At 37.7% G+C, this 13790-nt stretch overlaps 1 protein-coding gene across 1 annotated transcript in view; it reads left to right on the top strand.

Annotated features, from left to right (window-relative positions):
• Positions 1 to 13359, top strand: part of LOC144973842 (uncharacterized) — a 21242-nt gene extending 7883 nt beyond the window's left edge. Inside the window, exons 8-13 of the mRNA XM_078916734.1 lie at positions 892 to 1008; positions 1842 to 1916; positions 3253 to 3279; positions 4927 to 5002; positions 5456 to 5586; positions 7236 to 13359. Of these exons, the coding sequence (XP_078772860.1) occupies positions 892 to 1008; positions 1842 to 1916; positions 3253 to 3279; positions 4927 to 5002; positions 5456 to 5586; positions 7236 to 8822 (2013 nt within the window). The 3' untranslated portion in view covers positions 8823 to 13359. The remainder of the gene's footprint in view (positions 1 to 891; positions 1009 to 1841; positions 1917 to 3252; positions 3280 to 4926; positions 5003 to 5455; positions 5587 to 7235) is intronic.
• The last annotated feature ends 431 nt before the right edge of the window (positions 13360 to 13790 follow it).

Below are 13790 nucleotides of genomic sequence, written 5' to 3'. Positions count from 1 at the left end.
TTAAATGACCCTTATCTTGCACCCCAAAAAAATCTCAAAGAGACTTCGCGAAGTTTTTCTGGAGTGCGACTGGCAGTTAATTAGTGACAGAAATGATGACAACATGTTATATTCAACATATAATGTCAAAGGTCATTGCCAAAATAACCAGATAGATCTGTGTACATATTTATACCTGTTTTAAGAGGGTTCTATTGTCCATAGTGTCTAATCAAAAGATTTCCTCTCCCAGCAAATAAATCGTATCGTTCTGACTGTCTGTCTGTGTGTATGTAGGCATGCATGTACGATGGTATGCTGGTTCGTATGTATGTCTGCATGTTTGTATGTATGTATGTATGTATGTATGTATGTATGTATGTATGTATGTACGCTCATTTCTTTTGTCTACATGTGAGAAACAATGTCCCTGCGTGTATGTTTGTGTGTGTCTGTGTCTGTACTTGTAAATGTGTTGATGTTCATACCATGAACTAAACTGTTTGAGCATTGTTTACCTCACATGAATTGCCTTTTATTTGGACAATAAAGATTATATTATTATTATTATTATTGTTGTTATTATTATTATTATTATTATTATTATTATTATTATTATTATTATTATTATTATTATTATTATTATCATTATTATCATTATTATTATTGTTATTATTATTATTATTATTATTTTTTATTTATTATTATTATATCTATCTATCATATTCATATATTATATATATTAGTGTAGTAGTAGTAGTATAGTAGTAGTAGTAGTAGTAGTAGTAGTAGTAGTAGTATCATTATTATATTATTATTATTATTATCATTATTATTATTATTATTATTAAAAACAGCAGATGCAAGAGTTCTTAATACTGTAACGTTGTGTTCTGACATTTTTTTCTTCAGATCAGCACACTCCGTCTTCTAAACGCATTGTGTAACATGTGTAAATCCCCTAACATGCGCGTGTTCCTGCAATACGAGATGGAAGAGGCGGGGCTTGATCTTGATCTCATGCAACAGGTTGGTATTCGTTGTACCTTCTCAGGCCTGCCCACATAAAAACTAAAAATTCGTAATTTTTGGGAGAAAAAAATTGTAGTCGATACAGTTAACTTTTAAAATCAACCATTTACCCTTACAAAGATTTTAAAACACTTCAAAATCCTTAAAATTATGAAGTCTGGTATCAACGTTCATGTTCAATAAGTTTTAATAACTTAGAGATACCCATGAAGTTCTGGAATTGGAGTCAAAATTTCGTAATCCTACGAATTTTTCGAAATAGTATGGACGTCTGCCTACTAACTACAAACAGAAGCATACCGAAAATCCTTCTTCCCGCGTACCATCTGGGACTGGAATCACTTACCAAACACCCTGATCCCTCGGCCACCAATTCTCAAAGGACTCAACTATGCGCCACTCAGAGTGTGACTCTAACTAAGGATCATTCGGTCCTGCACTTACTAGACTAGACGTGCCGAGAACTTTTCTGCCTTTGAATATAAGTGAGGACAAAAGACGTTTTTTCTTTAATTGGGAAGACTGAAATCTGACATTTCTGGTGATTTATCTTTGACATCTGTTTTCGACAAATAGTTCACCATGGCATGATATCATTTTGAGATAATTGATTACGTGTATGTTATTAATTATCTGCCCTTGACATCTCAACATGTATGTTATTAATTATCTCCCCTAGACATCACAACATATATATCATTAATTACCTCCCCCAGATATTCCAACATATATGGCATTAATCATCTCCCCAAACATCCCAATATTTATGTTAAAAATCATCTCCCCTAGACATCCCAACGTGTATTTATTTTATTAATTATCTCCCCTAGACATCCCAAAAACACGGTTTACAGTATGACGACCTCAACAAACAGATCCAAGAGTGGAAAACCAGATACATTGACGTAGGTTTTGAACCTGACTGAGGGCTACCGTAGTAACGGTTGATAATTCTTTTATTAGGAGCACGCTTTTTTACGTAATGGAATCACCAGCTCTGTGCATCTAAATCCTCGTAACCAACTTATATAAATATGTGTAAACCTTAAAGTTTATAATCTATACGAAAGGATTTAGTGAGAAATAATCACTTCACATATTTTTTATTTGAAAAAGAACTGAGTGGCATCAATTTGATTCATTCTAAAGTGACAATCATTTGTGTCAAATTCTGACTTTTTATCATGAGAAATATCTTGGATGGTCCCTTTTGTAGTAAATGTGTAAAGCAGCGTTGACTTTGTTCATCCAGTCTTGAAGCCCTTGTTCGACTTGCATTCACTTATTCCTTCCTTGTTGTACGGCTATGTGGCCCTGTGGTATGACACTCGCTTTCGGATCGGAAGGTCCTGGGTTCGAGCCTCGCTCGGCGCATAGTTGGAAAAGGCTCTTTACTTAAATTCCCTCACCGTATTCAGGTGTAAAATGAATACCTGGCCGTTGTCTCTGTCCGAAAAAATGTAATATCGCCTAACAGGCGTCATGTCCCATCCTACATGTTAAGTGTTGCCGTTGGTCAGGGACCCCTTGTAAAGCGCTTTGAGCACGTTTAGTGGATATTGCGCTATATAAAAGCTCAAGCTTGTGTTCCCCTCAACCAGCTCCAAGGTGATTGGACTTTTCCATTGTGTATGCTCCGATTTCTTCACACCCAATACCTCGTGACAAGTTGTTATGTAGATGTCCTTGATCTGTGTCCAATGTGACTCTACATCTATGTCCTCCATCCAGATCAGCTAGAGGTTAAAATCTTTTACTCAATTGCAGTTTGAACTCCTCATTCTTCAAACCGTAAAGCACGCTTAATATGAACACGTCGGGATAGGTGTTAGAACGTTATAATCCAGATATTTGAGTCGGTAAGCATTTACATTTTTTTTAAATTTTATAAATAAATAAAATTCCCTTTATTAATCCCATAGGGTAATTGGTCTCTATGGTCTAAAGGGAAGACTGGAATAACCTAGGCGTTAGCCGCAGTGCAACGCTCAACAAATTGAGCTCAAGGCCACACAGCGCAGCGCCGTGTGATCGAACTCGGTACCTTCCTGGTACGCTGCAAAGACCGTACCACTGAGTCACGCTGCCTGTTTAATATAGAATATAAGCGTTAGAATTTCGTGAGGAAAAGGTTGGTTTGTTTTTTTTTTATATGACGTATTGTAATCACAGGCAATACGTTTTGATTTATTGATTTATCCATTATCATGCGCAATCTTTGATTATTTTTTTTCTCCATAGGTGAGTTCTCTGCTGAAAAAGATAAAGGTAAGAATAAATCTGCAATAAATCTAACGTTTAATGATCGTCATCCTTGTCACCAGTTGGTTTTCATCTTACACTTTATCATCTCTTTCTTTCAATCTATTTTTCACGCTTTTTAGTTGTTAGAAATTTTGACGTTGTCCGTTTGTTTTGTTTTTTTTTTTTGTTGTTTTGTTGAGTTGGGTTTTTTTTTTGTTTGTGTTTTATTTGTATTTATATTTTGGGAAGGTTGTTTGATTTTCTTTGGTTTTGTTTGTTTTATTTTTGTTTTATTTGGTTGTTTTTTTTGTTTGTTTGTTTTTTTTACTTTTTTTTTTTGGTGTTTTTTTTTCATTATAATGAGTGTTGTGATTTGATTTGTTCTTTTTGGGTTTTTTAAAAATTGTTTTGTTTTATTTTTACTTTGTTCCCTCCTTAAGTAGATTTATTCCTGAGTACGTACAAATAGTCTCGGTGGACATTCCTGTATTTAAGGTTAAATGGGTACCAAAACGATTACATAATGATGTTTCATTCACACCCTGGGAAGATGTTAAAAAAAAAGCAATGAGATTTTATATAGCACAATATCCGCTAAACGTACTCAAAGCGCTTTACAAAGGGTCCCTGACCAACAGCAACACGTATCATGCGGAACGACATAATATGACGCCTGTTAGGCGATATTACATTTTTCTCTCTTCGAAGTCTTACCGAGTCACTCGGGAAACCAGGAGGGACCAGACCCGCGAGAAAATGGAGATCATGGCTTAAAACGATGCGCGATGCTTTTTTTTTTTTTTGTGCTGCTGCGTAGAGCGAGAAGAATCAGAATTAAGTCGTCGGCGGCCTAAGACTAAGAGACGAAGATGTAGAAAGCGATATTAGTCCCCTACGGGGCTCCTTGTCTGTCCTATGTGTTGGCCCTTCCCCAATCCCCCAAATAATCCCGATGATTTGTATTATTCCTCAATGAAATGATAAAAACGTCTTGTTGCTGCTGCTGTACCTAATATGTATGAGATTATTATTACTTGTATTGTTTTTGTTATGTCTGTCTTTTGATTCATAAACTTCTTGTTGCTGCTGCTGTATCCCCTCCTCTCCCCTCCTCGCCCCTCTTCTTCCTCCTCTCCTTCCATAGAACACCTGACCGCGGCGCCTTACGTGCGTCAAATCTCCTCCTTCGACTCACCATCGACACGGCGGCGGCGGAAAAAGGCGATTAAGGCACTGGCAGCATGGCAGCAGCCTCTTATGGTTTTCACACTACTATGTTATGACGATCGACCCCATCACCAAAGTCTGATCCGCACTCGTGCACCGTCGCACACCCGCCGGGTAGCATCGTCACAACACATCGTTCGACCAGATGCTCTGCCGTCTCAGGTTCTTGCCCACAGCGGGTACATGTTGGACAGGTAGAAAGACCCCACCGATGTAACGCACTTGCCGTGTGGCAGCTCCTCGACCGAAGCCGATTCGCAGCCACCCAATGTCTCCTCTTACTGGTATCAAAGCCTGACAACTTCTCACCAAGCTTAGCACTGGCAAAATCTGCTTCGCAGACCGCCAAGAAGATGATAATGTTGATGATGATGATCATGATGATGATGGTGATGATGATGATGATAAGAATTTAATAAATCATTTTATCATTACCATTCTCAGATTGATATGAGGAAAGACTTTCACTCACAAGCCGTTTCGGATTACACCTTCGATCAGCAATATGGGAAGTCTTTGGGTTAGTATAAACAGTCAATTTGGTCAAATGAAAAATCAAATTGAATGATGGGAAACTAGTTGGGATTGGGGGGGGGGCTTAAAATGTAACTTGATGGAATTGAAGTGTCTGCTCTCATAATTTTCAAAAAAAATTAACCTCACAAGTCATTTGCAGTAGTCTGAAAAATGAACGTGTTTAGAATTTGAGTCCTCAGAAGTCTTAGGTTTAAGAAGTTGGTTGTTTTTTGTTTTGTTTTTTTTTGGGGGGGGGGGGTTGCCTTGACGAGGGGTATTTAACCAATTAATAATTGAAGGACGAGTTTTCTGGTTAAAAATTTTAATACGAGTTGAGTGGTAGCGTAATGAAATATAAAAATACATTTAAAAAACAAAAGGTGTGGGGGGGGGGGGGTTAACCCTAATGCTTCTTTGTTTTTAACGAAAATGTGAATTTTTCATATGCCTTTCAAAGACTCCCGCCATCAGTATTGGGGTCCAGGAAGGATATCATCTCCTGATGACCGTCGTGTTGAGGTCAAGGACGTCATCACCAGTGGATGGACCAGGCATCCTGGGACAGGTCACGGGTATGACCACAACATAGTGAGTACTCTTTACGTTACAATAGCTTGCTGAAAAATGACGACTAGGTACTGGGCATAATAGGCAACAAAAGTGAGGACGTCAAAATCCTGGTTGTAATCTCCTTGGAAGTGTGAAGCCAGTCCTCTGCAACTAATCTTCTGGTTTCAGGGTGATGGTCTCTTATTTTTTTAGCCTAAATAAATTCTGGTCGTCAATAAAGATCACCCATCCTCGCTCTTTTAAGCCCCCGTAATCATAATAATAAGCTACTCAGAATAAAATGGATGGATAGAATAAAAATGAAGAAGTATGGAAAAGAACACAGCAGAAACCAGTGGGAGAGGAAATAGGAAGAAGACGATGGAGGTGGATTGGACACACGCTTAGAAAGAATGACTCCACTATAACAAAGAAAGTATTGGACTGGAACCCTCAGGACAGAAGATCAAGGGGAAGGCCACGAGGAACACGGATAAGACTTAAAGAAGCTGATATACAGAGAAGTGGTAAGACATGGAATGAGATTAAAAAGTTAGCTCAAGATAGAGAAGGATGGAAACTGTTTGTCTGTGACCTATACCCTGACCCAGTGTGAAAAAGGCAATGATGATGATGATGAAACATAATAATCTGCCTATCACCCTGTTACTAAAATAGTTATGCCACCTTATGATCCAGCAACCTATTATTCATTGTTAGTCCTCCAGAGGTCTGGTAACATACTTCCAATGAGTTTTGAACCGGGAGAGAGGAAGATGTGACGTCACGACGTCTGCTTTCAATCGTCTCAAAACGGGATTACAGTGGAATCCCGATAAACCAACACCACAGCCGGGCCAGAAATATTGGTCGAGTTTAAACCAAGGTTGACTTATCCATTATCAATGGAACACACTTGAATAAGGAAAAGAAATGTTGGATCAACGGGAGGCGTGTTGACTTTAAGAGTGTTGAATTCATGCTGATTCCACTGTATGTCAATATAAATCTCATGCTTAGATTTTATACATTGGCTTTACATAAATTCCTTCATTGAAGAGCTCTGAAAAAAGTGTGTATGAAACAGCGCCAGACAAAACAAGAATGAAAAATAATATAGGGAAAAAAATACCTTACCAAAAAAAACCAGCCTGTCTCAACTGGGAATCGAACCTCAGACCTCCTGATTACGGGTCCTGAAAACTCCGAAGTAAAATAAGTACCTTGCGACGTGTTCATATATGCCCGTCTGACATCGGAACTCGCTTATGGGCCTAGTTTAACATTGTTGTAATGGACAATATTCTTGCGTCATTTTTTCAGAATTCCCATTACAACAATGGGCCCATAAGGAATTGGGTTATCAGACCTGAAAATAAGTGCACGTCGGTACCTGGCCATTAACAGCGTTGTCTCTATCGAAAAGTAAATCTAACATCGTTTGACGTGCGTCATGTCTTGTCCAACATGTTAGTGTTGTGGTTGGCTGGGAACATCTTGTAAAGTGATTTGAGCCCATTTAATGGATATTGGGATATATATATATATATTATATATATATATATATATATATATATATATATATATATATATATATATATATATATATATATATATATATATATATATATATAAGGTCCAAAGTCCAAAAAATGCACGTCTTCTATTTGTCACGTTTATTCCCCCAGGTTGATTGTGGGTACCCGTCATCCCAAGAGGTGATATTTTACAAAGGGAAAGATGTGTACATCTCGTCTCGTCTGGACCAGTCTGTCCATCAGATTCTGCCACGACGGAACGAGGATGTTCTCAGGGTCCATGACAAACACACTCAGCATCAAAGGCATATTCATCAATATCACAACTATTCACAACATCACCACCACGACCACCAACAACAACAACAGCATCATCAAAGGAACCATCATGAGTATTTATATCTCACAGAACAACACGTACAACAGCATAACCAACAGCAACTAATTTTACAACAAAGACATGAAAACGCAATACTTGATAACAAATCCCAGCCCTTTCAAATTGGCCGTGATAGAATATCTTCGAGAGAGAGCGACGCTCGAAATGGCAGCAGCAATAATAACATCATCACAACAACCGCCATCACCACTAACAACATCAATAACAGCAACAATGACATTTCTGTATATGACGAGCTCGAATCTATATCAGCGTTAAATCGTTCCCAAGAAAAATCACGTGGTCAAACAGACAAGAACACAGCAATTATTAAAGAAAGGCCACAAATTAATCCTCAGAACGAGAGCGAAGTCATTTATAGTTACGACGACAACTGGGTTTTCCGGAAATCGTCTGAAACCGACTCTAGTGGACACCATGCCTCAAAATACAACACAATGAATAGGAGAAGAAGTTACGAAAATAACGTAGGTACCAGCGAAAATGATAAAAATAGAACTCACACTAAAACACAAACAAAGATGGCGTCTGGAATCTCCACAACCCATAAAGACGCGGTGAGTCACCCCCACCCTCAACAATCAACGCCTTCTAATAAAGGATTCATAGTTACACGTCAATTTCAAACACAGCACATTTTCTACACGGGGCCAGCAGGATCCGACGAGGACATCACAACACACTATACTAGCAATAACAGCGATTCTCATCACAGTGATGTCCAAAATTGTTCAGGAGATGATAAACATTATATCACACGCCAGGAAAATGGTCGTGTGGAAGATTCAAAAAACCTGTTTGTTACAGAACATTCGAGAGGGTCTGTGGAAGGTGAGATGGTCAAATTTGAATCTAAAGCTAAAAATGGACAAGAATCTCTGTGTAATATACAAGAATACAAACCAAAACATCAAAGTTCATCGGGTCAAGTTACCAGTTCAAGGACAAACGACAGTGAAATTTGTTTAGAAAGTAAAAATTCTAAATCTTCAAATACTCACAATCAGAATGCCGTCGTCTCGAAATCGCAGCCACAACAAGGCCAAACTGATGTTGTAGCCAATCAAATGACGGCAAACGACAAAGCCCCGCCCATTTCATCACATACTGATGACACCATTGGGAAAGAAATCCCACCGGACTATGATGAGGAAGTGAAGCATGTGTTGATGGAACTCGACCGGACCTTGGAGGTATACGGAGGTCAGAGCCATTTGAAATATGAGGTCATTGAGAATGATAGTGGTGGTGGCGGAGGTAAAGATGGGAAAAAGCAAGAGGGCTCGGCGAAACAAACGCCAGCAAAATCCACTAGAACGTTCATGGCTTACATATGAGCTCAGACATTGATATTCACTACTGTAATGTACTGACATGGCGGTTATTTGCACCAAAAAAATCCCAAATTTTGCAAGCTAAAAACAACAAAATTTGCAAAAAAAATTTCAAAAATTTGCGATTGATTTTCCTAAAAACCCATAATTACTTCATGAAAGAGAAAAGTATTTGTTTATCTTTAAGGGTTACACGGCACTTGCAACAAATGAATGTAAGGTCATATCAGCGCCAGTAAAAAGGAAGAAAATGGGATCTAGTAAAAAGTTCTAGAATTACAATTAAAGTACCCAAGAATAAGGGAGAACACGCTATCAGTGTACTTATTTTGAGATTATCTAAATGTTTCATCCTGACACAAGCATATGTCCCCCAGTGATGATAATGACAATTTGTCAAAAAGTGGGAAAATCTACGTCCCGTCAGTCAAGCCCAAATCTAATGCAAATTTAACATAGCTATTCATAGTCATTTAATATATTATTAGTCCATTTGGTATTGTAACACGCCTGACCGGCGAGTCTTGTTTTTGTTGGCTCTTTCATTTACGTGTTTTGAGTGATTTTTATCTGACATTTCGCCTGGATTTTAATACCATCTGATTTGTGATAGTCTTGTGGTTTTATTGATATACATTTTAACGATTTGTAACAGAGGATTTTTCTAAAATTTTAAAATTAAAGTATGGATTTTCCAAAGTCGAACATAGTTTTAAACTGCTATTTGTTTACAGCCATATTGGAAACTTTATTCACTGTGCTATATTTTACAACTTTTAACAACTACCGTGTACATCGATCTATTTATAATACTAATTTTGTGAACAGACTCAGAGGGGGTAGACGAAAACAACGCCCTATAACCACCGTCATTGGTCATCGGCCAACCCCACGCCCGCTCCCCTACGACCTCGATCCTCGCTTCAATTTATCAACACTCGTCCCCCATCCAATCTAATCACTTCAATGAGTAATCCTCACCGTTCCTTGTCAAATGTCAACACTGTCCGTGACAGTCAGTATGAAATTAACGACCACCATGACAACAACTCGCAGCAACAGCACCGTCTTGAGCAACAACAACAACAACAACAACAACAACACAACAACAACAACAACCTGCACGTAGTGATCATACCAGTTTAAAAATTGGATTACTAAATGTTAGATCGTGTCGTAATAAAACTCAAGACATAATCGACATTATTGAAGATCATAAAATTAATATTTTTGTCATCTTGGAAACATGGCTTAATCATTCATATGATGATCCAATTATGAAAGCAATTACACCCGAAGGCTTTTGTATTAAATCATTTCCACGCATTGGGAGGAAAGGAGGTGGTATTGCAATTATTTACAACTTGTCACTCTTTGACAAGATATCATTTCACCATGATAATTTTAGAAGTTTTGAATACGCTGGATTTGCCATTCATGAAAATAATTTTAAAAAGTCGTTTCACTGTGTCTACCGCCCACCACCAAGCCAACAAAACAAAATATCAACAATTGATTTTTTATCTGAGTTCGGAGAATTTATGTCTATGCAATCCATTAACAAAAAGCATAATATTTTTATGGGTGATTTTAACATTGATTATTTCGGAAACAAAAATGAATCGAAAGTATTTCGGGAGATTATTGACACAAACAACTATATTCAACTTGTAAGCGGTCCTACAAACAACCATGGCCACACAATAGATCATGTCATTACAGACATTGAACATTCTCTCTCTTCATCTGTCTCAAATATTGATAAATTAATCTCTGACCATCATTTAATTGTGTTTTGCGTTTTATTTCCAATGAAGCACGAAGTAAAAAAGATGATAACATCTCGTAATTTGAAGAATATAAACATGAACATTTTTAAACAAGACCTTGACCATAACGTTAAAAATAAACATGATGCGAATGGTCTCCACGAGTCAATTGTTGGTACGGTGGACAAGCATACTCCCTTAACAACTAGAGCAGTAAAAGTGAGACGTCAAGCACCCTGGTATAATACCGAAATAAAATTGAATGGATTAGCCAGGAGGCGGGCAGAAAGAAAATGGCTCAAGTCCAGAGATGCTGTCAATAAGAAGCGATACATCGCGGCTAGAAATGATGCAAAAGCCGTCAATTTCAGGGCCAAAAAGAAATTCTATGAAGAAAGCCTCAAAAACGTGGGACGTTCGAGACAATTCTTTGCCTTGACCAAGGAACTGCTGGGACAACAGACGCAACCAGCTCTCCCATCTTTAATCGATCGTGCAGATCTACCAACTCGCTTTGGTCAATATTTTAAAGAAAAAACGGATACCATCAGGAAGGAACTCTCGTCTGAATCGATCCCTACAACATTTGACAAGTTTCATGGTGATTCGTTAACACATTTTTCAAAGATTACTGAAGCTGACTTACGTGATTGCATTATGTCGTCTCCAACTAAAAGTTGTGATTTAGACCCCTTAAATACTGCCATTTTAAAAAAATGCATTGATGTAATTTTAACACCATTTACATGTATTGTTAATAATTCGTTGCAGTCAGGTGCTGTACCAGACATTTACAAAGTTGCTCATGTCAAACCCTTTTGAAAAAACCTGATCTCGATAAAGAGAACTTAAAAAACTATCGCCCTGTCTCTAATCTTCCTTTTCTCTCTAAGATCTTAGAAAAGCTTGTTTTGAAACAATTACTGTCTCATCTTAAAAATAATTGTCTTGAAGAAAAATTTCAGTCTGCTTATAGGCAACATCATTCGACGGAAACCGCACTTGTTAGGGTTGTTAATGATCTCCTCTCTGTTATAGACAATGGTTCATGTTCTTTGCTGAATTTGCTTGACCTATCGTCTGCTTTTGATACTATTGATCACAATCTTCTTCTCAAACGTCTTGAAATTACTTATGGCGTGTCTGGTGCAGCGCTTGATTGGTTTAGGTCATATTTGTTTAATCGTAAACAGATTATTACGGTGGATGAATATAGATCGGAGGAAATCTTTCTTGATTGTGGGGTTCCCCAGGGTTCAGTACTTGGACCCGTTCTTTTTGTTTTGTACGTTGGCCCTCTGTCTAAAATCATCAGAAGTTTTGGTCTGTCTTACCATCAATACGCTGATGATACGCAATTGTACTGCGTTTCCAATATGAGAAATTTACAAGAAGTATCAGCCAATAGTAAAAATTGTATCCAAAGTGTTAAGAAATGGATGAATGAGAACAGACTGAAACTGAATGATGATAAGACGGAGGTGCTGTATGTGGGGAACAGGAAGTGGAAAAGTGAAACAGATTTGAAGTTGGGGATGCCTCTATTCAAATTGTTGACAAAGTGAAAAACCTTGGCACATTCTTAGACTCTGGACTGTCGATGGAGCATCAGGTTAATAATTTGGTTAGATCTCTCTTTTTCCAACTAAAAAAGATTGCTTCCATTAGACGGTTCATATCTGAGGATGTGACCAAGCACCTGGTTGTGTCCCTCGTACTATCGAAATTGGATTATTGTAATGCTCTGTTGTTTGGCGTTTCGCAATACAATCTGAAACGTCTTCAGATTGTCCAAAACAGCGCTGCCAGACTAGTATTTATGAAGCGTAGGTGCGACTCTGCCGGACCTCTACTTCATGACCTGCATTGGCTGCCTGTTGAGAAAAGAATTAAATTCAAAGCTTGTGTTTTAGTGTATCGTTGTCTTGAAGGTACTGCCCCTTCCTACCTTTCAGAACTAATTGAAAGATATTCAAAACCCGCCCCTTACGTTCGGCCAGTGATTCCACAAAACTAGTTGTCCCTCGAATTCGGAAAAATGCTGGAATGAGATCCTTTTCTCATTTCGGACCCTCTATTTGGAACGCCTTACCGCAGAGCATTCGTGAAAAAGAATCTTTGTCTATTTTTAAACGTTCGCTTAAAACATATTTGTTTCGATTTTAGTAGATGGTATGAGAAGCAAGATAGGTTTGGTTTGTGTTGTGTGTTGTGTTGTGTGTGTGTTTGTGTGTGTGTGTGTGTGTGTGTGTGTGCTTGTGTGTGTGAATGAGTATGTTTCAGCCAAAGTAATTTGTAATTTAAGCGCTTAGAGTCTGGTGTCTCGGAGTTATAGCGCTATATAAGTTTTCAGCATTATTATTATTATTATTATTAAAGCACTTCTGATCATTAGTCACATCCTGGTCTTTTGCAAATATAATTTAATGAATTGTCATTTCCAATTAAACATTTTAGAGGCCTATAATGTCGCCCACTATATCAAGAGATTATGATAAACTTTTGGCCAAAAGACCAGGAGGTATTTGTTTTTACATAACAAACCCGGCTAGTGTCTGTATTATTGCAACCTTGTGATGATGCAGCTTATAACTAAGAATCTTTAATCAATTGCAAAACATATTCCATCAACAAATCAAATTTAAATTAGCCTTTAAACATTCATGTCTTAAATCGATCAGCCTAACTTATTATCTCTCTATTACCAAATGATGTATATATAAACATGATATGAAGATAGAAGGGTGGCTGAGAGAGAAATATGGATATGAGAGAGAGGGGAGAGAGAGAGAGAGAGAGAGAGAGAGAGAGAGAGAGAGAGAGAGAGAGATAGAGAGAATTGATGAATTGATTTTTTATTTTGTTTTAAATTGTTTTATAATTAGACACAAGTTGTAATGAATTCTATTAACAAATTCATAACAATCAAACAAAAACAAAAACAAAATAAAAAAAAGAAGAGAAAAAAAAGACACGCTTGTAAAACCTTTAAAATCGTCAAATGTACTATCATGCTACAGCTAAAAAGTACACAAATATTTACACCCATTTGCTCCATCCCCTTCCCTTTCGATCGTCTTCTCATCCATGGCCACCATTTGTCTTGTGCTACTTTTGACATTTGGCGCCAGTGTGTCTAGACTAACGTCATAAATAAAGGAGTATCACCAAAATTCATGCAACTGAGCAGAGGTGTCAAAAA

Source organism: Berghia stephanieae, chromosome 5, assembly GCF_034508935.2.
Source record: "Berghia stephanieae isolate SIO BIC M18660-M18661 chromosome 5, UCSD_Bste_1.3, whole genome shotgun sequence".
In the NCBI taxonomy this organism is placed as follows: Eukaryota; Metazoa; Mollusca; class Gastropoda; order Nudibranchia; family Aeolidiidae; genus Berghia; species Berghia stephanieae.
The sequence above is the reverse complement of the archived record's forward strand: the minus strand, read 5'-3'. Positions and strand labels throughout refer to the sequence as shown.